This window comes from Symphalangus syndactylus, chromosome 9, assembly GCF_028878055.3.
Source record: "Symphalangus syndactylus isolate Jambi chromosome 9, NHGRI_mSymSyn1-v2.1_pri, whole genome shotgun sequence".
Taxonomy (NCBI): Eukaryota; Metazoa; Chordata; class Mammalia; order Primates; family Hylobatidae; genus Symphalangus; species Symphalangus syndactylus.
The window spans coordinates 39,941,783-39,967,012 of record NC_072431.2 but is presented as its reverse complement, the minus strand read 5'-3'; the positions used below and the strand labels follow the sequence as shown (position 1 = coordinate 39,967,012).

The following is a 25,230-nucleotide window of genomic DNA, read 5'->3' as shown; positions in this document are numbered from 1 at the left end:
GACACCACTTCCACTCTGTCTCCCCAGATCAGCGCTTCTGACGAGCCCATTTGCACGGGGACTCGGCCCTCTCTTTTCCTGGCGAGGCTTTTGAACCTGTCGCCAAGCCAGTACCTCAGGGAGAAGGAAATGCAGAGGGACTAGAAGGATGCATGGCGCCTGCCCCCAGTTAGATGCTCTTCAGATAATCTGCAACCAAGTGCGCTGATAAAATATTTAATAAAGAGCCGGTAAACATCACTGCAAATACATTAAGGCATTTCAGCCCGACAGCTTATGATTATTTCAAAACTTAAAAAGGAGATCATAGATTGTCACTGTTTCTGTGCTCAACCAAGAAACCGAACCTTCCTGAGGTGGGTGGATTGGTGGGTGAGTTGCTGCTTTTCGCCCCCTCTCCTCCTCCCCTTCTGCTTGTCGCTGTGGCTCTCAGCAGCAGGGATTTATTTATTTATGTTTGCAGTTTAAAAGGTGGGGGTGGGGGCGCCGAGGACACGTAGGATCTGCTCACAAAGCACCAGCTCAGGTGTTGTGTGCTTTTGTATTAGCTGGAAAAGACAGACTCTGGAACTTTTACAGGGCGAGAAGAGGCCACCGGCTCGCGCTTTGTATACTTTGCACTTGAAATCGTTACATTCAACTGAATATTTGGCTCATTCAGATCCGAAAAGTCTCCTAGCATCGTCGAATTCCCTCCTCCGCCCCTCCGCTCTAAAGGGGGGAAGGGGGGGGAAGGTAGGAAATGTTTAGTAAATTGCACATCTTTGAATCTTCCTAAAGCAGTGGTCACAAAGCTTAAAGGTGACACAACAGTGCTCACGTAAACCAACACACATTCCCCACCCCCCAAGCCAACAATAAAATCATCCCCTTCAATTTGCCATGATCGTCGCTACCAGGAGCCAGGTGATTATCCTAATTAATGTCTATCTAATTAAATTACTGTCAGCAGTTAACCAATGGCAGGAGCCGTTTCATCGGCTGCACAAGCAGCAAGATCAAAAGTGAGCCTTTTCTGATTGCTGCATAGTGTCAATTGGCCAATCTCTTCTCCCAGGGAAAAAAAAAAGTAAATCAAACCTTTGAGAAGCATTTGCTGGTTGAAGTGCTTTCTGTCTAGTGAGGGGGTCTGTGGATTTCTAGTTTATGATAAATAGGACTTTAAAAACCAGGGACGGGAGGGCGAGTGTTCAGGTTCTAGAGCTATGCAGCTGGAGCACTGCCTTTCTCCTTCTATCATGCTCTCCAAGAAATTTCTCAATGTGAGCAGCAGCTACCCACATTCAGGCGGATCCGAGCTTGTCTTGCACGATCATCCCATTATCTCGACCACTGACAACCTGGAGAGAAGTTCACCTTTGAAAAAAATTACCAGGGGGATGACGAATCAGTCAGATACAGACAATTTTCCTGACTCCAAGGACTCACCAGGGGACGTCCAGAGAAGTAAACTCTCTCCTGTCTTGGACGGGGTCTCTGAGCTTCGTCACAGTTTCGATGGCTCTGCTGCAGATCGCTACCTCCTCTCTCAGTCCAGCCAGCCACAGTCTGCGGCCACTGCTCCCAGTGCCATGTTCCCGTACCCCGGCCAGCACGGACCGGCGCACCCCGCCTTCTCCATCGGCAGCCCCAGCCGCTACATGGCCCACCACCCGGTCATCACCAACGGAGCCTACAACAGCCTCCTATCCAACTCCTCGCCGCAGGGATACCCCACGGCCGGCTACCCCTACCCACAGCAGTACGGCCACTCCTACCAAGGAGCTCCGTTCTACCAGTTCTCCTCCACCCAGCCGGGGCTGGTGCCCGGCAAAGCACAGGTGTACCTGTGCAACAGGCCCCTTTGGCTGAAATTTCACCGGCACCAAACGGAGATGATCATCACCAAACAGGGAAGGTAATACTACATTTTTGGCTGCCGCTGCTCTAGGCGCAGCCGGGGACAAGTGCACCTAGGTTGTGACTGCTGCGGCAGCGACAATTTGGGGTCGGGAGCGGAATGGAAGGCGCCCTAGAGTTGGCTAGTTTTGGAAAAGGGGAAAGTGGAAAGGATAACCGCCACAGTGATGTTGGTGGGGGGGGGGGGGACCCCGTTCTAGGAACGTGGTTGGAGAGCCAGTAAGTGGCCAGAGGAAGGCAAGAAAAAGGAAGAGCCCTGGCCAGCGGCTGGGCGATGGGAGGGACGCATCAACACTGGCATGCACGGACAGGTGGAGACGCAGGTCGCCAACCTCGCTCTCCACCTGGGCAGTGATATCTGCCACCTTCCCACTCCAGCTTACCCGCTGCTCTCCCTGATTTGGGTTGCATTTCTTTTCTTCTCCCACCACCCTTTTTCTAATCCAGCAAATATTCGCCCTATTTGCTGCAAGTACAAGTTTTGCTTTGCTATCTGGCGCCCCGCTTCTTGCATTTAATCTTTAACATTTATGTTTCTTTTTTCCTTGTTTTCTCCCCCCACCCCTTAATTTAAATAGGCGCATGTTTCCTTTTTTAAGTTTTAACATTTCTGGTCTCGATCCCACGGCTCATTACAATATTTTTGTGGATGTGATTTTGGCGGATCCCAATCACTGGAGGTTTCAAGGAGGCAAATGGGTTCCTTGCGGCAAAGCGGACACCAATGTGCAAGGCAAGTCCTTCCAATTAACACATTTTCTTGACACTTATTTAGGTGAGAATGATTAATTAAAGCCTTTGTGGACTGGCTCGAGCGACTTTTAAAACGATCGGCCAATGACTTCTAAAAGGAAACGAGGGGGACAGGGGGACAGACTGAGCTGCGAGAAGGGGGAGGATTATGCAAAAGCTATTTTAATCACCCCCAGTTAATAGGAAGAAAGAATGGCCTAAAAAAGCCCCAGTTAATGGGCTTCACGGTGGAGTAAGGTGTGTGTGTGTGTGTGTGTGTGTGTGTGTCCTACATGGTGAGGAGTTGGGACTGGGCAGTGCCAGGGGCATATGTAAACAACGTATTTCTTTCTCTAGGAAATCGGGTCTATATGCATCCGGATTCCCCCAACACTGGGGCTCACTGGATGCGCCAAGAAATCTCTTTTGGAAAATTAAAACTTACGAACAACAAAGGAGCTTCAAATAACAATGGGCAGGTCAGTGGCTCAAGCGCTCGTGTTCTCTCTCTCTCTCTCTCTCACCCCTTCCTCCCTGACATCCAGTTAGTCAGTGTAAAGCAGCATATGGAACTGGATACACGTTTCTTTGCTTCATTACAAAGACTTAAAAATTGTATTTCCACCCTCCAAATTTATATTAAATCTATAAAGTTGTTCTCATTGGCAACACCTCCGTCGGCCCAATTTTGGAGTGCCCGACCTTCCCAAGCACTAATACTGATTGATTTTGAGAAGAAACCCCACAAGATCTGCAGGTTGTGGAAATCTTTGTTCCTCCTTACAGGAGGACTAGGAGAAGGGCCCTGAGGATCGGGCGGTCGGCTTCCCCCTTTTCTCCGGTGCCCCGGCTTATCTTCGCTCCCAGAGGTGCGAAGGCCGGTCTGCCCCAGTCAGCCAGCCGCCAGCCAGGCGAGTCCCGCGGTCAGTTAGCCTGGGAGGCGGGCTTCAGGCTGCCTCCGCCGGCCCGGGCGCGCAGCCGGGCGCACTCAGCCACGCGCACAGCGACCGCGTTAACACGCCACCCGGCGCTCCCCTTTCTTCCTGCCGGACAGATGGTGGTTTTACAGTCCTTGCACAAGTACCAGCCCCGCCTGCATGTGGTGGAAGTGAACGAGGACGGCACGGAGGACACCAGCCAGCCCGGCCGCGTGCAGACATTCACTTTCCCTGAGACTCAGTTCATCGCCGTCACCGCCTACCAGAACACCGATGTAAGGAGACCTAGGGGCTGGGCGCGAGGCGGGCGGCACAGACATCTCTCCCACCCTCTCACATTCTCCCGCCATGCAGGACTAGGGTACTAGCAGCGCTAACATCAGCAACAGCTGGCTCCGCTGTGCGTTTTAAGGCCTGGGGCTCGGGGCCTGCCCACGGCACCTTTCCTAAATACCAAGCCGGTGGGAAAAAAGCTTTCTATTTGTTTTCGTTGCGGGTCACCCGGGCCACCTTTGAGGTGGCCAGGATTTCTAAAGACTCTTCTTTTGGGAGTTTTAATTTGGGCTTTGAACTAGAACAGATTAAAATCCACTTTTTTAAAAAAAAAAAAAAATTCTCTCTTTCCTTTAGAAAACAAGCAGATTTCCCCGTGCATTTTATTCTTGGCAAGCTTTGGCATCTAAAAAAAAATTTCTCTCTCTCTCTTTTTTTTTTCATCTCAGAACTGATGGCTGAAATGAACAAACATCACTGTTCTGGGAGATCAAAAGAACATACACATTCATATATGTGAAAACTACAATAAATCAAATTACTGAGGACTATGGATTGAGCTTGCTAGCACTTGAAAGACTTCTGATTTTGCAAGTTTGCAAAAACTGATTTTGGTGGCTGATTTGACTACTAGGAGTGATAGGGATTTTTGTGTTTCTCTCTTTTTTTTTTACTTAAATGATAATATCAGAAATTAAAACATGCTTTTAAATCCAACCTGATTTTAAGATGCAACTTGTGGTTTCTCAGGTTGTGAGTCAGAAGCAACAAACGTTTTAAAATATAAAATACTTAAAATAGTCAACATTTAGTGATGAATTCAAGTTCTCCTTAAAGATTTTTGTCTGAATAAGTGCATTGTGTGTAACAAGCATTTTTAAAACGTGAGTTTGAACCAATTTAGAAAACACAGGAGAGCTAACTGAAAGCAGTCCTTTGGCTATAGGTATCATTAATTTAAACATGTTCCTCACAACTTTCATGATACTTTCTCATTTTTTCCTTTCCACTCAATCCCTCAAATTTTTCAGTTAGGAAAACCTTGCTATTTAATAAATTGTAGGCCTTAAGCCCCTGTAAAAGTGGCAGATGATATATTCTCAAACACCCAGTCTTCACGTATAAAAGGTGAGATAACACTCATTTCTTTTCTTTGCCAGATTACACAACTGAAAATAGATCACAACCCTTTTGCAAAAGGATTTCGGGATAATTATGACACGTAAGTAATTTTGTATCTTCCTTTTCAAATAGCTGTGGAATTGGGCTTTAGGTCAAAGGTGGATTATTATGTACAAGGATTTTGAAAGCTGGAATGCGTGAAGACAAGGTTGTTTTAGAGGTCTTCTTCCTTCTTCCTCTTCCTCTTCTTCTTCTTCTTCTTTTTTCTTCTTGCTCTTCTTCATTTTGTTGTTGTTGTTGTTGTTGGCTCCCCTTCTCTCTGGTGACCTGTGGCTTGGTACTTGTGCGGTTTTTGGTCAGAGGTTTCCTCCACCTAATTTTAGCTTTCCTGTGTATTACAAAGTTGTTGGCGGGCCTTGGGGCTGGCTGGCTGGCTGGGGAGGCTGCCCTGGTTCTCTGGTGCGAGTACTGTACGTGGCGCTGCAGATGCTCAGCTCAGATTGTCTATGTCTGTCTGAAATGGGCAATTCTGCCTAAAAGTGCATGTGGATCCTCTGGCAGTTGTTAACAGTCTCCTTAGCATATGCGACTTTTATTTACCCATTTCCAAGTTTTGTGTAATAGCATTTCCTGTGCAAGTTTACCACGGACTGAATACAAATACGCACCCACCACAGGCGAGTTCATGAGCAGAACCGCTGTTACGGTCGTTTTAGGCTTTTGGAAAGATTCAGACGGTGTTGCTGTGTATTATTTATAAGCTTCAAAAGAAAAATATCTCCTCTTTCTTTTGTATCTAGGTGTGTTTTAATTAAACATGCTGGTGCCCTTTTCTTTAGGCCTCCCTTACCTCCCTCTTTTCTATCAAAATGCTGTTCTCTGGGGGCAACAGTAGGTGTAAACTGAATGCTTTCTGGGCTTGTTCTGCAATTCTCACTCAGGGTCCATAGTGCCTAAGAGTTCAGATAGTGTTATAAATCTAAATCTGGATTGTGGGGTTCCCCCACGTTTTCTGACCATAAAAGGAAAGGGTACATACATCTTAATTTCGTGGCTTACATTGAGCGCCGGAGACAGAGCTAAAAAGTTGAAGCTGCCTTTGACTAGCATAGATTCAATGTGTGGAGAAAGAGACAAGTGACTGCCTCTATTCCATCTCCAAGCAGATACCAACCATCCCTCCTGATATTTTCTAATAATTTAAAAGAGAGTCATTGATATTACTGCCTATAACCACCATATATATTCTTCAAAAGTACTCCAAAGGAAGCAAGTCTCATCAATATGATTCCCCAGAATAAAAACTTGGCTACTCTATTCCTCGCAATCTAAAAAGGTGTGCCCAGCACAGTGGAAAGTATATGGCCCAAGAGACTAGAGATGTTAGAGGAGAGTCCTGTAGATTTTGAGATTTTAATTCTGTTGTGAACATCTGTTCAAAAGCATTTTATTTTGCACAAATCAATTCATTAATCCCAAGTGGGTGGGACCTGGATGGGCATCTAAACTGTATCTTTTGCAGACTGCTTTTTTCTTTTTAAAATATTGTGGTGATAAACAGAGAAGATATTTGCACCTTGCTAGTTATGTTCCCTTCCTGCCTCCCTCTACTTCTCTTATTTGAAACTGGAATTCAATTTCAGGAGGGAAATTTCGTGCACTAAACAGAACGGACCTGAGCAGCCACAGCAAAACTCTCACATGCCCCTCCTCCTCTGGCTGCCTTCTGTTGGAAAAGCCACTCCTCTTTGATCTTAAATCACTTTAAATCTTTCATAAAAGCTTCTTTATCTCTACAAAAAAAATACCTGAGACTTTTAGGGGACAGAGAAGAGTTGAGTGGTTTATGACACTCTTCCTTTCCCCTTTTACGTTGGTTACTTGGACATGGCTCAATTTTGGAGAAAGAGGGAGAAGTATAAGGGTTCATGGGGTACTAGGAGCTTGCTTGGCCACTCACCAGGGAATCTCCTCCCCAAAGGATTAAGGTCTGACAAGACTGAGGCTCTCCTTCAAAACAGTCTGTTGACTAAAGATTAAAACATTTATGTGTGAGCTAAATAAAAAGGGAGGCATGTGTGCATGTGTATGAGAAAACACTTCTACCAATCTTCATCCAACCCTTGGTTTCCTCTCAATTCTAATGGGATTTTCTAGGCCCAGGGCCTAAAGTTAATCTTTGATTATTTTATCTAAGGTAATTCCCAGCAACACAATCACTGTCGGTGGTTGGGCAAGTTATTTAACTTCCTTTTGCCTCAATTTCCTCATCGGTAAAGTGGGATAATAAAAGTTACCTAGCTCACAGTGCCTGGCATATAGTCGAGCTCCGTAAAGGTTAGCTATTATTAGTGGTCCATTGCATGCAGTAGGCTGATAAGTGCACTGTAGGTTTGCACTGTAGGTTTGCCCCGAAGTTTCTGCGGGTAACGGACCAAAAGCTAGGAAAAGAAGGTCAGAGTAAAGAACACCTTTTCTCTTAAGATAACATTTCTGATTGATGACTACTGTTTCCGAGTAGTAATTCTTGTTTGTATTAGTAGAGGTGGGAGTGAAAGTTTCACACAGGGGAAACAATAGACACTAAGTACCTTGGAGGCTTCCAGCAGCAGACCTCGGGTTCCAGAACACGGGTGAAGGCCAGTCTTTGATGATTACTGCGTGCACGGCTTTTTCCTAGGGGTTTCTGAAACAATCTAGAAAAAGGAGAGAAATCACCTGAACAATCAAAAGGACACAGGAGGTCTTAAAAGGGTGGAGGAGTGAGTACCTTGCTTAGAAATTTCACTCATAAACTCTGACCGCACAGGAAAGGCCCACTGGGCAAAGAGCATCCTACTCCCTAGGTAAATCTGCCTTCATGTGCACACATATGTTGGAGAAGTGGGATGAAAGTCCTTGCTTGTGGCCCTCTCTCAGTACCCCAGTACACTTGACGAGAGAGAGCAAGAGAAGAGGGAAGTCGTTCCCTTGATGGTCTGTATCTTGCTCAGGTCCCTGCATAGACAGATTGGCTCCTTTTATAATTCCATGATTTATTCTGGGAATGATAGAGGTCTGTGGCCTCTTGTATTCTCCAGGAAATCCTGGACTGCAAGTTTGTAGATGGAGGGTGTGGGGGTGGGCGAAAAGTGGAGGTGGCCTTCCCTTCTGCCCCCACCCTCACCCCAAGGGACCTCCGCGCCACCCCTCGGCTCTCTCTCTCTCTCTCTCCCTACCCCGCAGGATCTACACCGGCTGTGACATGGACCGACTGACCCCCTCGCCCAACGACTCGCCGCGCTCGCAGATCGTGCCCGGGGCCCGCTACGCCATGGCCGGCTCTTTCCTGCAAGACCAGTTCGTGAGCAACTACGCCAAGGCTCGCTTCCACCCGGGCGCGGGCGCGGGCCCCGGGCCGGGTACGGACCGCAGCGTGCCGCACACCAACGGGCTGCTGTCGCCGCAGCAGGCCGAGGACCCGGGCGCGCCCTCGCCGCAGCGCTGGTTTGTGACGCCGGCCAACAACCGGCTGGACTTCGCGGCCTCGGCCTACGACACGGCCACGGACTTCGCGGGCAACGCGGCCACGCTGCTCTCTTACGCGGCGGCGGGCGTGAAGGCGCTGCCGCTGCAGGCTGCAGGCTGCACTGGCCGCCCGCTCGGCTACTACGCCGACCCGTCGGGCTGGGGCGCCCGCAGCCCCCCGCAGTACTGCGGCACCAAGTCGGGCTCGGTGCTGCCCTGCTGGCCCAACAGCGCCGCGGCCGCCGCGCGCATGGCCGGCGCCAACCCCTACCTGGGCGAGGAGGCCGAGGGCCTGGCCGCCGAGCGCTCGCCGCTGCCGCCCGGCGCCGCCGAGGACGCCAAGCCCAAGGACCTGTCGGATTCCAGCTGGATCGAGACGCCCTCCTCGATCAAGTCCATCGACTCCAGCGACTCGGGGATTTACGAGCAGGCCAAGCGGAGGCGGATCTCGCCGGCCGACACGCCAGTGTCCGAGAGCTCGTCCCCACTCAAGAGCGAGGTGCTGGCCCAGCGGGACTGCGAGAAGAACTGCGCCAAGGACATTAGCGGCTACTATGGCTTCTACTCGCACAGCTAGGCCGCCCCTGCCCGCCCCGGCCCCGCCGTGGCCCGGACCCCCAGCCAGCCCCTCACAGCTCTTCCCCAGCTCCGCCTCCCCACACTCCTCCTTGCGCACCCCCTCATTTTATTTGACCCTCGATGGCCGTCTGCAGCGAATAAGTGCAGGTCTCCGGGCGTGATTTTAACCTTTTTTGCACAGCAGTCTCTGCAATTAGCTCACCGACCTTCAACTTTGCTGTAAACCTTTTGGTTTTCCTACTTACTCTTCTTCTGTGGAGTTATCCTCCTACAATTCCCCTCCCCCTTATCTTTCTCTTACCTCCTACTTCTCTTTCTTGTAATGAAACTCTTCACCTTTAGGAGACCTGGGCAGTCCTGTCAGGCAGCAGCGATTCCGACCCGCCAAGTCTCGGCCTCCACATTAACCATAGGATGTTGACTCTAGAACCTGGACCCACCCAGCGCGTCCTTTCTTATCCCCGAGTGGATGGATGGATGGATGGATGGTAGGGATGTTAATAATTTTAGTGGAACAAAGCCTGTGAAATGATTGTACATAGTGTTAATTTATTGTAACGAATGGCTAGTTTTTATTCTCGTCAAGGCACAAAACCAGTTCATGCTTAACCTTTTTTTCCTTTCCTTTCTTTGCTTTTCTTTCTCTCCTTTCTCATACTTTCTCTTCTCTCTCTTTTAATTTTCTTGTGAGATAATATTCTAAGAGGCTCTAGAAACATGAAATACTCAATAGTGATGAGTTTCCCACTTCTCCTCAATCCATTGCATGAAATAATTACTATGTGCCCTAATGCACACAAATAGCTAAGGAGAATCCACCCAAACACCTTTAAAGGATAGGTGTCTGTTCATAGGCAAGTCGATTAAGTGGCATGATGCCTGCAAAGCAAAGTCAACTGGAGTTGTATGTCCCCCCCCCCCAAATAGAATAGCTCGACATCAGCAATATTATTTTGCCTTATTTGTTTTTCCCCAAAGTGCCAAATCCATTACTGGTCTGTGCAGGTGCCAAATATGCTGACAAACTGTTTCTGAATATCTTTCAGTACCCCCTCCACCTTTATATGCTGTAAATCTTTGTAATGAATACTCTATTAATGATATAGATGACTGAATTGTTGGTAACTATAGTGTAGTCTAGTGAAGATGAATTGTGTGAGTTGTATATTTTATGCATTTTAGTTTTGAAAATGACTTCCCCACCACCTAGAAACAGCTGAAATTTGACTTCCTTGGGAGAACACTAGCATTAATGCAAGTAAGACTGATTTTCCCCTAAGTCTTGTTATATTTGATAAGGAGCATTAATCCCCCTGGAAATAGATTAGTAGGATTTCTAATGTTGTGTAGCAAACCTATACTTTTTTGTATTTAAAAATTAATGTGAAATATGCATCATACACAATATTCAATCTAGATTCCAGTCCATGGGGGGATTTTTCCTAATAGGAATTCAGGGTCTAAACGTGTGTATATTTTGGCTCTTCTGTAAATCTAATGTTGTGATTTTTATATTTGTTTCGTTTTGTCTGTGAACTGAATAATTTATACAAGAACACACTCCATTGAGAAACGTTTTGTTTTTTGCTCGTTTGTATCGTCTGTGTATAACAAGTAAAATAAACCTGGTAAAAACGCTAACTATGGTGTTTGAAAGCAGTTTACAGTTTGAAAATAATTTAATTATTATAGGTGATGATATTTAAGGGTTAAGGAAGACTAGCCCGTCCCTGCTCCAATATGGGCAGCCTGTTTAATGGAAGCCACCTCCCATTTTCCCCTTAAATTTGTTTTATAGTACTTCCAGGAACTACTTTTTTTCTTCTTATTTATAATTATTTAGCTACCTATGAGCCAAGTTTCACTTTTCTGCGCTCATTTTCTTTTTTCAGGAAAACATATGCACTTTTCTCATCATATTTATCTGATTCTCTCTGAAGTTGGAAATAATGCGAACAGGAAAAGGAGGTTCTTTAATAAGGAGTTAAGAATTTCTTTAAATTCCACAGAGTAAGGCGGGAGGCGTTGGCCAAAAGTAGGGTGTAATTTAAATGCATGTCAAAATAGGATGTTGACCGCAGATTTAGTAAATTCTGGTTGTACATACGAGGCCTTGGAGGTGAGTGGCGAATCTGTAAACGCAGACACAGAACAGCCTACATTTCTTGAGTGGATGGTTTCCGAAGATTGGGCAGGGGTAGGGTGGCGAAAGACCCGTATAACAAACTCGCGAAAGGGTCGTTTTTTAACCACTGAGCTTAAACTGCTTCTGGGAGGTATCTGGGGTGGGGGGTAGGGGTATTGCTCTGTCCCTTCTGTAGTGGAATCTTATGCCAGTCCTATCCAGGCCAGATCCACACCTGGGGAACAAATGCAGAAATGCGAAATTCCAACCTGGAGGGCGCTGCGTCTTAGTGAAGTCCGCAGAACTCTTTACCTCGTGGAGAAGCGATTTTTGTACTTTTGTCTCCAAAGAGAGGTGATCCAGGCAAGAGGTGGAAAATGGTTCCACATTCTTGCTGAGTCTGGGCCAGCTACAGGACTAAATTTACCTTCACCTAGACATTGTCCTGTGTCCTCTCTGCAGTTTGACAGATGTAAAGAGGCCTCAAATTTCTAATTAAAATAAAAATTCGTGGGAGGATAAAACTAACTTGCCATCCTGGACAATTCCGCCACTAGACGGCGTTCCGTGGAGTTTTGTCTGCCACATAGAAAAGCGAGGACTGAATTTCCTTTGTGTTTCTTTCCCCTCCTCACATCTAAGAACTAAGAGGACAAAAGTACAAGACACGGTGCACGTGTGGCGAGTGAAGTGGAGCAGTGTATTCGTGTCATCACCCACCCGACCCCGGCTGCGCTCCTCCGACCCCGCCGCCTACTCCCGCCGAGGAGGAGGAGCACGTGCGGTCGGTGGGACGCAGGGCCGGGGAGTCAGGGGGGTGCCGGGGCTCGAGGCCGCGGGGCCGCGGGGGCCGCGCTCTGCTCTCCGCCCAGGCTGGGCCACGGGAGCGCGGGAGCCCGGGAGCCCGGCGCTGCCCGGCGCAGCCCGCCGCCCTCGGGATAGTCACCGTGAGCAAAAGAGTTGGTGTCATGTGCGTAAACGAAGCTCTTAGGAGCCGAGGATAGATTTCACAGGAACGTAGTGCCTTGTTCTGAAAGACGCGCTTTGGTTGATATTAGGAAGTATTTTTTAAAGATTGGGGAGGTCGTTTCCCTTGCAGCTCCGCCACCATCTGCTGCGTGGACTGAGTCAGCGTGAGGTAAATTTGCAGCTTCGCGCTCCTCTCGGAGGCATTGTGCTTTCTTGTCCCTTTAAAACATGATCATTTCTCCTCGCTTCCAAGAAGTCTTGGGTGTCTGGTGAAATGACACTGTCAGTGCGTCTGAGAGGCTGAGGCTGTTCAAAGGAAATCAAGTCTGGATTTGGGAGGCCCTTTGGGAATCAAAGTTCGCGTCTCCTGTTAGAAGAGAGTTGCCATTTCTCTCCTGAGGGCAGGGGTCAGTGGATAGCCTGAGAGGAACGGCGATTCCTCTCCGTAAACTCAGATTTCCTCAGTTTTTTAACAGTGTATTTTCAAAAAGAGGAAGAAAGAAGAAGACGAGAGTGCGGCTAGCACTGTATTCTGGCTCGTGTCTTCCCGCCACTCGCAATCCGCGCCATCTTAACTAACTTTGAATGTCCCTCCGGGCTGAGCGTGCCGGCAGCGGGTGCTGCTCGGGCCGGGAGATGCTGCGGCCTGGGTTCTCAACCTTCCGGGTGGACGCCGCCCGTCGGGGTAGACAGAGGCGGGAACAAAGCGTGTTGCGGCGGCGGGAGGCAGGCCGGTCTTGCCCCCACAGGCTAGGCTGCAGCTTGGCCCTGGTGCACCCGAGCCCAGAGCAGCGGGGACGGGCGTCTGGGAGCTCGGCCGGGTGTGGGGTCGCTCCTGAGGCCTGGGCCGGGGTTCTCCTGCTTTGCCGTCGGGCGGGCGGCGGCGCCCGGGACTGTCCCAGTTGGGGATCCAGGTCAGAGGTCCAGGCCGAGAAGCAGGCTGTGGGGCGAGACTAGAAGGAAGTCCAGGCCCAATTCAGGCCGCGGGTCCCAGCTGGGGTCCAGGCAGTTCTGAGTACCCCCGACCGCAGCCTCGGTTGAGAAGGGCCGCGGCCTGGGCTCTGGCCTAAGCGCGCAGCCTCTGTCCGCTGCTCTTTCAGAGCCAGGCCTGGCAGCCGAATAGGATTTAGGACGTGGAATCCTGTTTCGGACTAGCAGAAACTTACTGAACAGTTTGTTTCAAAAATCAGGTTGTTTCTATCTTTTTAGGACCGACTTACATCACTGGAGCTTTTAAATTGTAGTAATTTAGGGTCTATAGATAACTTTCTGAACCTCTTATCCCCTGCAGTTAACATTTTCATATAAATCTCACTGCTACAACTCCTTGTGACCCACCTTTTTTTGGGGTGATATTGAGTATTTATATTTTTAGCGCTGAAGCTTTAAAGGATGCTCTACTTTCTGCTTAAGATGCAGATTTGGAACAAAAGCTTCGTTGAACAGAGGCCGTTTATATTCCCAGAGTTTCAAATGCTTCATAGGTATTTGGACAACGTATGTGTTCATAAGTGATTTTTATAAGATGTTCAGCCTGTCCTATCTGGTGCAGCACCTTTTGTGTGTGTATTTGAGTTACTTTATCATATAGGCATTTTGGCCAGGAGACAGGGAAAAAACATAGAACTCATGCTCTTGAAGGAAAACAAACCTATGTAGACTCCAGTGAAAGACACAGCAATTATTATTATTAGACAAATGTACTTATGAAGTAGTCAGCAACTTTAAAGGTAGTGATCAATTTTAAACATATTTAATTTACCCTGGTATGTTGGTGATTGCTTGGCTAATTTTGACGTTTAAAAGAGTAATATTTTAGCCTAATATCAGTAAAATCAGTTTTTTAAAAAGCAACTGGTATTTTTAAGGAAGTTGAATGTATGTGATTTATTGAAGTTACAGCCTGAGTGCAACAAGATTTACTTTTGGACAGTCGGGTTTTTTTTTTACCAGAACAAAATAAGAGTCTCTCAGAGAAGACTAGACAAAATTTTAGGCATTGCGTTATACTTGGTTTAATTCAGTTGCTCTGAGATTTGCGTGTTTTCCTGGTTCCCATCCTCGGTTTGTATGTTAGGTTGCCACACATTAAAAAAAATATATTCATTTGAAAGAAAACCCCATTGCTTTCACAATAAAGTAAACTTGATGGTGTACAAGTCACTGGTCTCATCTGAGCTGATTATATCTTCCTTGCGTGTATTTTACACCCACAGTATGGTTTGCAGTGGTGTTCAAGGCATGGCGTGAAAATTTTGATTTGAATAGCTCTATTAAAGCAATAAAAAAACATGGCTTAATAGACCTTCTAGTGATAGCTCCCCCTCTTATTATGCTGACTCTGAAATAAATATGTAATCTAGTATTAGGAACATGGCATTTAGAAGACCCTTGCTGGTAATATTTAATTTAATAAACATACTAACTGTGACATTATTAATGCAATGAAGCTTGTACTATAAGCTGATTCTTACAGGTTGTTTGACCTATTACTTATCACTAGATTCCTTATAAACATATCCTGCAATTGAGAACTTGAATTGTGTATTAACATTATTTTGAATTCAAATCCTTAAAAATATCAGCATGACAGGGCACTCATTTTATATACAAAGTATTTATACTTGGGTACCCTGGCATGCCTTTTATGAGAAGGAAGAGGGAGTTTAGGAGAGGAGGGCATCTCTAGGGATATGTGTCTGGTTGTTTTAGTCAATATAGTTATTTTGTTCCAACACTAGTAGAAAAAAAAAGAATATAAGATTAAATTTTGGAACAAGAGTTGACTCTACATTTTGATGGTTGCTAACTTTTAACAAATGGAAAATTAATTAAACTTTCTGGCTGAAAAAGAAAACAAATCGTGCTTATATTAGGTTAAGTGCTTATATTAGGTTTCTTTAGGTTTAGATGTCATACATCTCTTCATGTTAGCAAAAGGGTACTGTGTGGGAAAAAGCCTTTACATTACAGTCTTATCTTATTTCAGGTGTCTAAAAAAAGCAGAAAGCCAACAATGTTGTTCTCAAACCACAGGGTCTTCCTAGCTCACATTTAAACTTTCAAGATGTATTTGTCATTTATTTTGCCATTCCTAGTATGAGAGGGAAGGCATTTTTCAATCTTAGGAAAATTCAGAAGCAATTTTTTGGTTCTCAGTTAATTCAGTTTCATCTTAAAAGTTCAAATTTAGCAAAGCACATGTTCCCTTGTTCATGCCAAGTGTGATAAAAACTAGTCGAAAAATAAAACCATTGCAAACAAGTAGAGCACTGCACTTCACTGCACACTATACAGGCCACATCATTTCTAGGACTGATGTCACTGCCTGCTGGGTTGCCATTTGTGGGCACACGTAAGTCTGCCTTTGAAGGCTAATAGAAGGCATTAGTACTTCAGATACATATGTGTGTTTGAATTGGGCATGTGTTTTAAATATCCTTTTTGAGTTGTGATATGCACACCCGTGAACGTTCAAACATTTGCCATCTTTTATCAACAAAAGGTTATTCTTTGTAGAGCTCCAGGATGTTATTTTTTTCTCCCTGTGCACTAGGAGATAATACTTTCTTTGTATCTAAAATACGAATTTGCAAAATCACTTCTACCCCTTTGTAATTTAGTCAAATTATAGGCTATTTTGTGGAGTTACAACTATTTAAATTAGTTTAATCTTTGTATTGACAATATTAAGCTATCACATATGTTTTTTTAGTTCAACATCCTTGACCTTAATGAATAAAATACACATGCATGTTATGTAGAGTCAGGTTAGGCCATAACAATCAATACAGACATTTTATGAGAACTTTCCAGTTATCATATAGTTTTCCATTATTTTGAATGACTTGCTCAATTGAGAATTTACTGAAGGCCAAAGTATTGCTCCTAATTAAATATGTTTCAAAAGGTGGCTAGTACTTTTATAACCTAATGTGTTTTTGAATTGCAAAATTATAATTTCGGAGATAATTTTTACCAAATAATAGCAATGTTTACTACTTAGCACCTTTCTTTGAGAAAATAGAAACTGTAATGAGGACTTATCCTTTCCCAGTTTACTTACCATTTAACGCTATTTGTTTTGTTCAAATAAAATCTTTTTTTCTACCGCTGCCTTAATTTGCTATTTGTTAAAATGACTGTGTTCTTAATAATTCTTAGAGTTCATTCACCTTTGGGATTCACTCTTTTAATTTATGCTTTCTTTCTGCTTTGTTCCTGTGGAGAAAGGCAAAGAAATATACTGACTTCTTTCTCAACAAATTTGTTCTTTCGTCCTCCGACTCTGCTCTCTCTCTGACACTCATTTTGCCCTTGTTGACTCTTTTGCCAACAACTTTTTTTTTAACCTACTCTTTTTTTTTTCTCACGCTACCACCCTGAACCTGAATCTTTATAAAATCTATGCCTGATTCATCAGTTTGTTTATTTCAGGTCAGAACTTTTCTATTTTCCCCAAAAGCAATTGGGGGAAAAAAGCAATGTTTTTGGGACAAATATTGGGTAGAATATGTTTTTCTATTTCACCTCCCCACAGTATTATACTTTTTTCCTGTGAACTTCTATAATTACTTCATCTCTTAATAGTCACTTTTCCATTATCTTGTTTCTTTTTTGTGTTTGTGAAAGGACAACTTGATATTTTTGTCTCTTATTGGTATTTCTGTTCTCTTCTTTACACATAACATTCTTAGCTATGTGAGGCACTGCATTTATCCCTGCTCTCTTTTGTTGTGCTTAGGACCCATGTTTCAATACTTTCTTTGATCCTTTTCAATTCAGCTTTCTCATTTGCACGGACATTACAATCTTTCTTACTAATTTCACCGGTGTCCTCTTAACGAAATGTAATGGCCTTACTGCAGGCTAATCTTTATTCTCTTAGCTATTTAAAATCATAATTAGCCCTTTGGGTGACTGAGAATCACAGATTCTGCAACTCCTTCACTTTTCCCTTCCTTCTTCCAACTTTTCTTTCATGGTTCTCTCTTTTTGCTTATTCATTCATTCATTCATTCATGTATTCATTTTACAGGTTTCCATAGCGTTTGCTTTTCAAAGGCTATGTCCTCATATAGCTCTCTTTAGAAAACTTGCTAGACATGTGACATGTGATGTGGAAGAATAAGGTGGAGGAAAGAAGATCTGGTAATGTTTTTCTTAATATGTCTTTTCAACCCATTTTCTAACAGCCTTCCCCTACTCCATGGTTTCTTATTTCTTGTAGCCTAATACATTTTAATTGACATTTTGGATTGTCCTTCCTTAAACCATCTGATGCCAATTCGCTTTCTCTTTACTCTTCACCTAAGTTTAGCATGATGAAAATTAAGAGGAATTGTTTAAAAACCTAAGTTTTCTTAGTTAATATTAATTTAACCCCTTGAGAAGATTGCAATATGAAGTGTACACGCCACTCTTAAATAGGAAGGGTTCCTACAATTATCTGCACGATATCTTATTAAGTAAATACATCACTATCAGCCCTTTCTCAACATAGCCACAAAAAAATAAGGTACAAAACCTAAGAGATTCAGGCCTTGCAGATCATGAGAAACAGTTTTACTTGCATTACCACTTCTTTAGGAAACTCTGTTCTTGAGTTTAAACTTTAAAGTGACACACATTTTATTTTAAATTGTTTTTGCTTTAGGGTCGTATTTCAAAATGTAAATTGTGTGTGTGAGTGTGTGTGGTGTGTATGTATAGTAGCTTGATGAGTCTGGAGAATAAGGACATAAAATCAAGAAAAGCAAGTAGGTGATTTTTGACACTCCTTGCATTTTGCTGCTCTAGGTGCTGACATGACTGTGTGCTCTTTGAGGATCTCCTATTGGAGTCTGAAGTGCTCTTTTAATAATCTCCTATTTATGTAAATAATTATCTACTTCCTAACATTAGGATCAAGAGTCTTTAAATTTATTATTACTTAATTTGCATGTAGTACAATTTCCATTTGAATAAGAAGTTGGTAAAAATGCCATGTCAAAAAAGTGTTTATATAACTGAAAATTTGTAATTGGTGTCATGGAAATTTAGTATGTAAGATATCATATTAAATGAGTTTTGAAAATACAGGTTTCAAAGAAACTTGATTCCTGTGGTATAGTAGAAAACTGTGGGCACAAGTAAGAGGCTTTATTTCTATGATTTCCACTATCCTTATTTGTAAAATGAAGTTATAATTTCAAATACCTTCCAGACTTAAACACCGCGGATTTTGTGGACTTCTGACTGCATATGCAGTTTGAGTTCAAATGTTCTGAGCTAGGGTAGAACTACCTCTAGAGCAGTGGCTTTCAAAATTTTTAAACTGGGACTCACAGTAATAAACATATGTACATGCCCACAAACAAAAGTTTCACAAAATAGTGTTTACCTGTGTCACATTTGATATACTCTGGTATTTTTCTTTTGTGTTTAATTTCCTTGAAAAGAAAATTCTGGTTATGACCTACTAAATTTATTTCATGATTCTCTAATATATAGGGACTTGAAGTTTGAAAAACATTGCCATAATAATCCTTCTTAATTTAACTAACCTAGAATGTTCTGTTTCCTCTTAAGTCTCTACACACACATTTTGATATTTCATTTCTAGAATGGTAGACTATACGTGTTAGCAATCGTGGGAATCGCATTTTATGTAATAACACACTTGAGTGTATGGCATACAGTGGGATTGGGAGTAAAGATGGAGAAACTGTTCTTTACAATATTCCATGATGATCTGCAAGGGTTTTTTTTGTTTGTTTTTTAAAATCATTAAGGCATTTCTCTTTAAGATTGCTTTATTTTATTTAGGACTTTATCTTATCTTTATGTTTCTTTTTTTCACATTCATATTTTTCTCCCCTTTCTCTTTCTCTCCCTGCCTCCCACCATGCGCGCGCGCGCGCACGCCCGCACACATACACACACACGCACACACACACAGTTCCTCCAAGCATATTGATTTATTGAAAATCATGGTGACTTCTGGTGTTGGAGATAAGCAGGCCCACACTTGTTGGTGTGGTTCTTTGCATGAACTGCCTCCTTTCCTTTCCTGACACCAAGACACAGCTGAGTGGAGGGAAGAAGATAGCAGTGACTTTTCCTATCCTCTAGGTCATTGGCTTCACATTAGAAGCACCAGAGGAGTTTTAAAAATTATCATTCCTAGATTCACACCCCATCCCAAATAAATCGGGATGTGAGTATCTTGTGTTGAGTTACACATATCTGTACTTTTTGAAGATTCTTAAGTGATTCCAGTGTGCTGCAAAGTCTGCGCTGCAAAGTCTGGGAGACACTCTACGTTTTTTGTTTGTTTTTATAATGAAACAGTAGTTTTTTTTTTTTTTTTTTTTTTTTTTGAAGTTTAACAGCTGTTAATGGTGGCATAGTACCCTGTAGGTAGTTTTTCTTTTTTTTTTTTTGAGACGGAGTCTCGCTCTGTCCCCCAGGCTGGAGTGCAGTGGCACGATCTCGGCTCACTGCAACCTCCGCCTCCCTGGTTCACGCCATTCTCCTGCCTCAGCCTCTCCGAGTAGCTGGGACTACAGGCGCCCGCCACCACGCCCGGCTAATTTTTTGTATTTTTAGTAGAGACAGGGTTTCACCGTGGTCTCGATCTCCTGACCTCGTGATCCGCCCGCCTCGGCCTCCCAAAGTGCTGGGATTACAAGCGTGAGCCACCGCGCCCGGCCCCCTGTAGGTAGTTTTTCAATCCTCACCCTCCTTCTAACCCCTACCCTCAAATAGGCCCCTGTGTGTATTGTTCCCTTTCTTCTATCCATGTGTACTCAATGTTTACTTCCCACTTACAAGTGGAAACATGTGATATTTGGTTTTCTGTTCCTACATTAATTTGCTTAGGATAATGGCCTCCAGCTGCATCCATGTTGTGCAATGGACATGATTTTTTTTAATGGCTATATAGAATCCCATGATATATATGTACTGCATTTGCTTTATCCAGTCTACCATTGGTGGGTATATAGGTTGATTCCATGTCTTTGCTAATATGAATGGTGCTGTGATGAACATACAAATACATGTGTCTTTTTGGTAGAACGATTTATATTCCTTTGGGTATATACCCAGTAGTGGGATTGCTGGGTTGAATAGTAGTTCTGTTTTAAGTTCTTTGAGAAATCTCCAAATTGATTTCCACAGTGGCTGAACTAATTTACATTCCCACCAGCAGTGTATAAGCTTTACTCTGTAACCTTGCCAACATGTTATTTTCTGACTTTTTAATAATAGCCATCCTGACTGGTGTGAGATGGTATCTCATTGTGGTTTTGATTTGCATTTCTCTAATAATTTGTCATGCTGAGCATTTTTTTATATGCTTGTTGGCTACTTGTATGTCTTCTTTTGAGAAGTGTCTGTTCATGTCCTTTGCCCATTTTTTAATGGGGTTGTTTGCTTTTTGTTGTTGAGTTTTGTTTAAATTCCTTATAGATTCTGGATATTAGAATTTTGTCAGATGAATAGTTTGCAAATATTTTCACCCATTCTGTAGGATGTCTGTTTACTCTGTTGATAGTTTCTTTTGCTGTGCGGAGCTCTTTAGTTTCATTAGGTCCCATTTGTGTATTTTTGGTTTTGTTGCATTTGCTTTTGGAGACATTGTCATGAACTCTTTGCCAAGGTCTATGTCCAGAATGGTATTTCCTAGGTTTTCTTCTAGGGTTGTTGTAGTTTTAGGTCTTACATTGAAGTTTTTAATCCATATTGAGTTGATTTTTGTATATGGTGTAAGAAGGGGTCCAGCTTCAATCTTCGGCATATGGCTAGCCAGTTATCTCAGCACCATTTATTGAACAGGCAGTCCTGTCCACATTGCTTGTTATTGTCAACTTTGTCAAATATCAGATGATTGTAGGTGTGCAGCTTTATTTTTTGGGTTCTGTAACCTGTACCATTGGTCTATGTGTCTGTTTTTGTATCAGTACCATGCTGTTTTGGCTACTATAGCCTTGTAGTATAGTTTGAAGTCAGGTAGCCTGATGCCTCCGGCTTTATTCTTTTTGCTTAGGATTGCACTGGCTTTGGGGGCTTTTTTTTGGTTCCATATGAATTTTAAAATATTTTTTCTAATTCTGTGAAAAAGTGATGTTGGTAGTTTGATAGGAGTAGCATGGTCACCTTATAGAATTGGCAGTTTATCTCCTTGACTATAAGAGCAAAGTGACCTGAAGTACATTGTCTTCTCACTTTCTGTATAAAAGAATTTGTACTCTTCCTCCAGTTCATCATGATAAAACATGATGATTACTGCTGCATCTGGAAACTCTGCAACCATCCATAAGGTAGCTTTTATCTAGATAGACTGAAATTGGAAGGTTGTCTGTAAGTAATATGTGTTTGACATCTGATGTCATTCTTAAAAGAATAAATGCCAGAGCATCAAGAATAGTCCCAATCCATGGAACAATACAGAATTCTAACGGTGGGAAGTCTGTATAAGCAATGCCATCCATATACCATATTTTAATTCTGTTATAGAGGGATTACCTCTAAATATGTCAGATGGAAAAATTTCTTCCTCTCAATATAGGCCAGATACAAGCAGCTTACTTACTCACATAGTTTCATAGTCCATGGCAGCCTCCCAAGTCATTCATTTTTAAGTAGTTGCATCTATTTGAGTCATGATGTGAACATTACCCAGCAAACTGAGTCACAAATTAATTTACATATTTGAGAAGTTGTTGTATTCGGTATATTGCAATAGAAATATCATAGAAGCTTGGTATTCTTGTTTCATTCAGATTCAGAATTCACTAAAGTATGACGAGTTATTATTGCTATTATTATCCCTAGGAATAAGTTAATATTAATTGATTGCATTTGTGTTTTACATAATATTTATATGTGGGAACATTATACCATAACTAGAAGATAGAATGTAAGGAGAAACATAACTGTAGAATATGAAAATTCACCAGCTGTAGGATTCAAAATGGTTAAAATTCAAAAAGGTAAAAGGAAAATGCTTGGTTAAGTATACTGGGATTTTCTAAGCTTACACTATTAGAAAAGCCATATAGTTTTTGTTATGCACAAATAATTTAGCTTATACAATCTTTAGAAATCTTTGGGTTCTGGGATTTAAAAATAAAAGGAAACCAACAAGAAGAAAAGTTAAAGTTATTGATTCTACTTAGTTTTTATACTATATAGTACCCACCTCTCCAAATGCAATATTTCATGTAAGCTGGAATTAAGTATTTATTAATGTTCAAGAAACTAGGCAGTCATATGATCGTGGCTTATTATAGCTTACTCCTAAATTTAAAAGTGTTCCCAGATTGAAAAATGGTAAAAAGATTAAAAAACAAATGCACAGTTTTTAGTTTATTCCTTGTTTTAGATTTAATATATTTTTTTGAAACTAGATTTTATTATCCTAATCATACTGTATTGAACCTTTTAAGAGAATAAAATAAGATTGTGTTAGAATTTTTTGAGATACTCAAATTTTATTTGTATAATTATGCTTCTTTTCTTTGTTCAATTGACATACTTTCTATAAGTGATATGTAGTCAAAGTTTTATTATTTAGGCATTTCCTGTTTCTGAATTATCTGTGTACATTACTTCTCACTTGTCCCCATCTGCCAAACTTTTGATTACTTTTACTTCTTATTTTTACTAGACAACAAAAAGATAAGTGTATGGTAAAAATGAAATCTGTGTATTAGTAAATGCAATTTGGCAAGAAGGAGGATACAAATATTTCTAAAATGAAATTTTTGGACTAATACATTTTATTTATTCTTGCTTTTTTTTGCTGTTTTGAACTATAATTAAACAAAAAGGTCCTAGTTTATTTATTTGCAGACTTCAAGCAGCATTGCAATAGTTCATTTCATAGAAATCCTAGTGAGTATGTACATACCAAGGTGAACTAAGATAGGAATACCTGAACCAAAGCTCAGGATTTCTCTGCTGTTAGTTCCAAGGCCTTCCTGATAGACCTCCAAGCTGATATCTGACCATTCCTCTTTTTTCCTGTGGCTTGCCAGTTGAGAGAAGAGCAATAATGGACAGTGTTACACTCCCATTTCATGTTTCTGTTTAGGGTTATTGTGGTTTAGATGAATTTCCTTTCTCCTACCTCCTTTGCTCTCACAACTTCGAGAAATGAAAAGTAGCTTCCCTTCATAGAAAGATTTGGGATCCTTTATCTGATCATATAAACTGATATAACAAATACTTTTTATATGGATTTGATTATTTTGATTAGCAAGCCTCTGTTAATTGCTATCATTGAGTCATTATATAAGGCATCATGGGGATTGTAAGATGAATTAAATATGGATTCGCTGTGATTTGTGAAAACACTGTATTACAAGATAAAAAGTGGTGAGAGTAGTGGGTTCTAGAATAGAAGCATAGGAAAAATCCTTTGGAAGCACCAGGGAGGGTGTGGTTATGTCTAGCTGAGATAATTATGAAAACCTTTATGGCTGTGATACTTGTTGAAGTTGGACTTGTAGATTTCCTGGGGTGGAAAGGCATTCTGGACAGAAAAAAGGTCATAAGCAAAGTCTATGAGGTAGGGAAGCAGAGACCTATTTGAGAAACAGGTTTTCATGCCTGGGAAACAGAGTTAGTAGAGGAGATAAAAGGAAGGTAGGATTAGAAAAGCCGGGTGCCATATAATGAAACATTTTGAGTGTTAGGTTAAGACAAATTGAGCCTCTGATCAAATGGAAATAAGAGTTTGATTAAACTTAATTGACTTTTATTATGAATTCTAGTAGAAGGAACCATGTGAACTATTGTGCAACTTATATTTGATCACACTGATAAGGTTAAAAACTGGCATCTAAAATAGGAAGACATTCATTAACTAGGGAACATGTAATGCTGAGAGATGTGTAATCCTGGGGTGGGATGATATAAGAGAAAACTTACAGGAATAATATGACATACCTTTCTAGATTGTTAATTTTACTTAAGGATTTGGGAGGAGTGCATGTTAATTTCATTTTAAAACAAGTTGAAAAATATGAAGGTAAAGTTTATGTTATTTTTTATTAATAAAAGGAACATTTATTCTATTTCACTATTAAATAATATATCTGACAGCACTTTGCATATTGGGAAGTACTATACAAATTTTATTACTGTGTTAGCCAACAACAGGACATAAAATCTCTTTCCCTACTGAACCAAACCGTCAATATATAAGAAAAAGGAATGACAAATTGTTTATTTATTCTAATGTTTTGATAGAATTGCCACATATGCAAATAAGAAGGTATCATAAGGTAGTTAACACTTACTTCTCTTTTTTCTTTCCAGGTTGTAAGCAAACTTTTACATTGCTTTAAATAACTTCATTGTAATATGTGTTTGTTATATATTTTGCCTTTATTGAAAAAGCCATTTTTTACAGTTGCAGGCGTTAGTTTTTTTTTCTGTCACCATATAGTTTACATTACTCTCTTAACTGGCAGATGAACTGAAGGAAATAGGCTAAAAGTACTTAGCAGAACCCCAGAAAACAGGACTCTAATTTCTCAGCAAAATTCCATCAACATCAATAAAATATTTTTTGTCTATAATTTTTGCCATAATTACTTACACATTTCTCATATACTCAGTTCTAATTCAAACTTACTTAAATGCATATTTAAGATAACACATTAGGGCGAGGTGCAGTGGCTCATGCCTGTAATCCCAGCACTTTAGGAGGCTGAGGCTAGTGGATTGCTTGAGCCCAAGAGTTTGAGACCAGCCTTAGCCAGGCGGGGTGCCTGTAGTAGTCCCAGCTACTTGGGAGGCTGAGGTGGGAGGACTGCTTGAGCTAGCGAGGCCGAGGTTGCAGTGAGCTCAGATTGTGCCACTGCACTCCAGCCTGGGCGACAGAGAACCTGTCTTAAAACAAAACAAAAACAAAACAAACAAAAAAGAGATAACGCATTCAAAATAAAGAAGTACTAAAAAAAGATTATGAATTTTCTGTCTGTGTTTACTGGGGATGACGGTGGTCAACAGAACTCTTTATCAAAATGCGTTGATATGCATAATATAAAATGTGTAAATGTGGAGCTTTTCTGTTGAAGCAGAGTGAGGTCC

General features: G+C 42.1%; 1 protein-coding gene and 1 long non-coding RNA gene across 2 annotated transcripts in view; one reads left to right on the top strand and one right to left on the bottom strand.

Annotated features, from left to right (window-relative positions):
• The window catches only part of LOC129489436 (uncharacterized), a 114,094-nt gene extending 106,497 nt beyond the window's left edge, over nt 1-7,597 (bottom strand). The window contains exon 1 of the long non-coding RNA XR_010113670.1: nt 7,556-7,597. This is a non-coding gene — a long non-coding RNA (uncharacterized lncRNA). The remainder of the gene's footprint in view (nt 1-7,555) is intronic.
• TBR1 (T-box brain transcription factor 1) lies at nt 967-10,691 on the top strand. Its single transcript, XM_055291963.2, has 6 exons — nt 967-1,897; nt 2,478-2,632; nt 2,989-3,110; nt 3,686-3,844; nt 5,003-5,064; nt 8,190-10,691. The coding sequence occupies exons 1-6, from the start codon at nt 1,206-1,208 to the stop codon at nt 9,046-9,048; spliced, it is 2,049 nt and encodes a 682-aa protein (XP_055147938.1). The 5' UTR covers nt 967-1,205; the 3' UTR covers nt 9,049-10,691.
• The last annotated feature ends 14,539 nt before the right edge of the window (nt 10,692-25,230 follow it).

Coding starts and splice junctions, on each gene's coding strand:
- TBR1 (XM_055291963.2), top strand. CDS start 1,206: ATGCAGCTGGAGCACTGCCTTTCTCCTTCTATCATGCTCTCCAAGAAA. Junction 1,898..2,477: donor ATCATCACCAAACAGGGAAG/GTAATACTACAT, acceptor TAATTTAAATAG/GCGCATGTTTCCTTTTTTAA. Junction 3,845..5,002: donor CCGCCTACCAGAACACCGAT/GTAAGGAGACCT, acceptor TTTCTTTGCCAG/ATTACACAACTGAAAATAGA.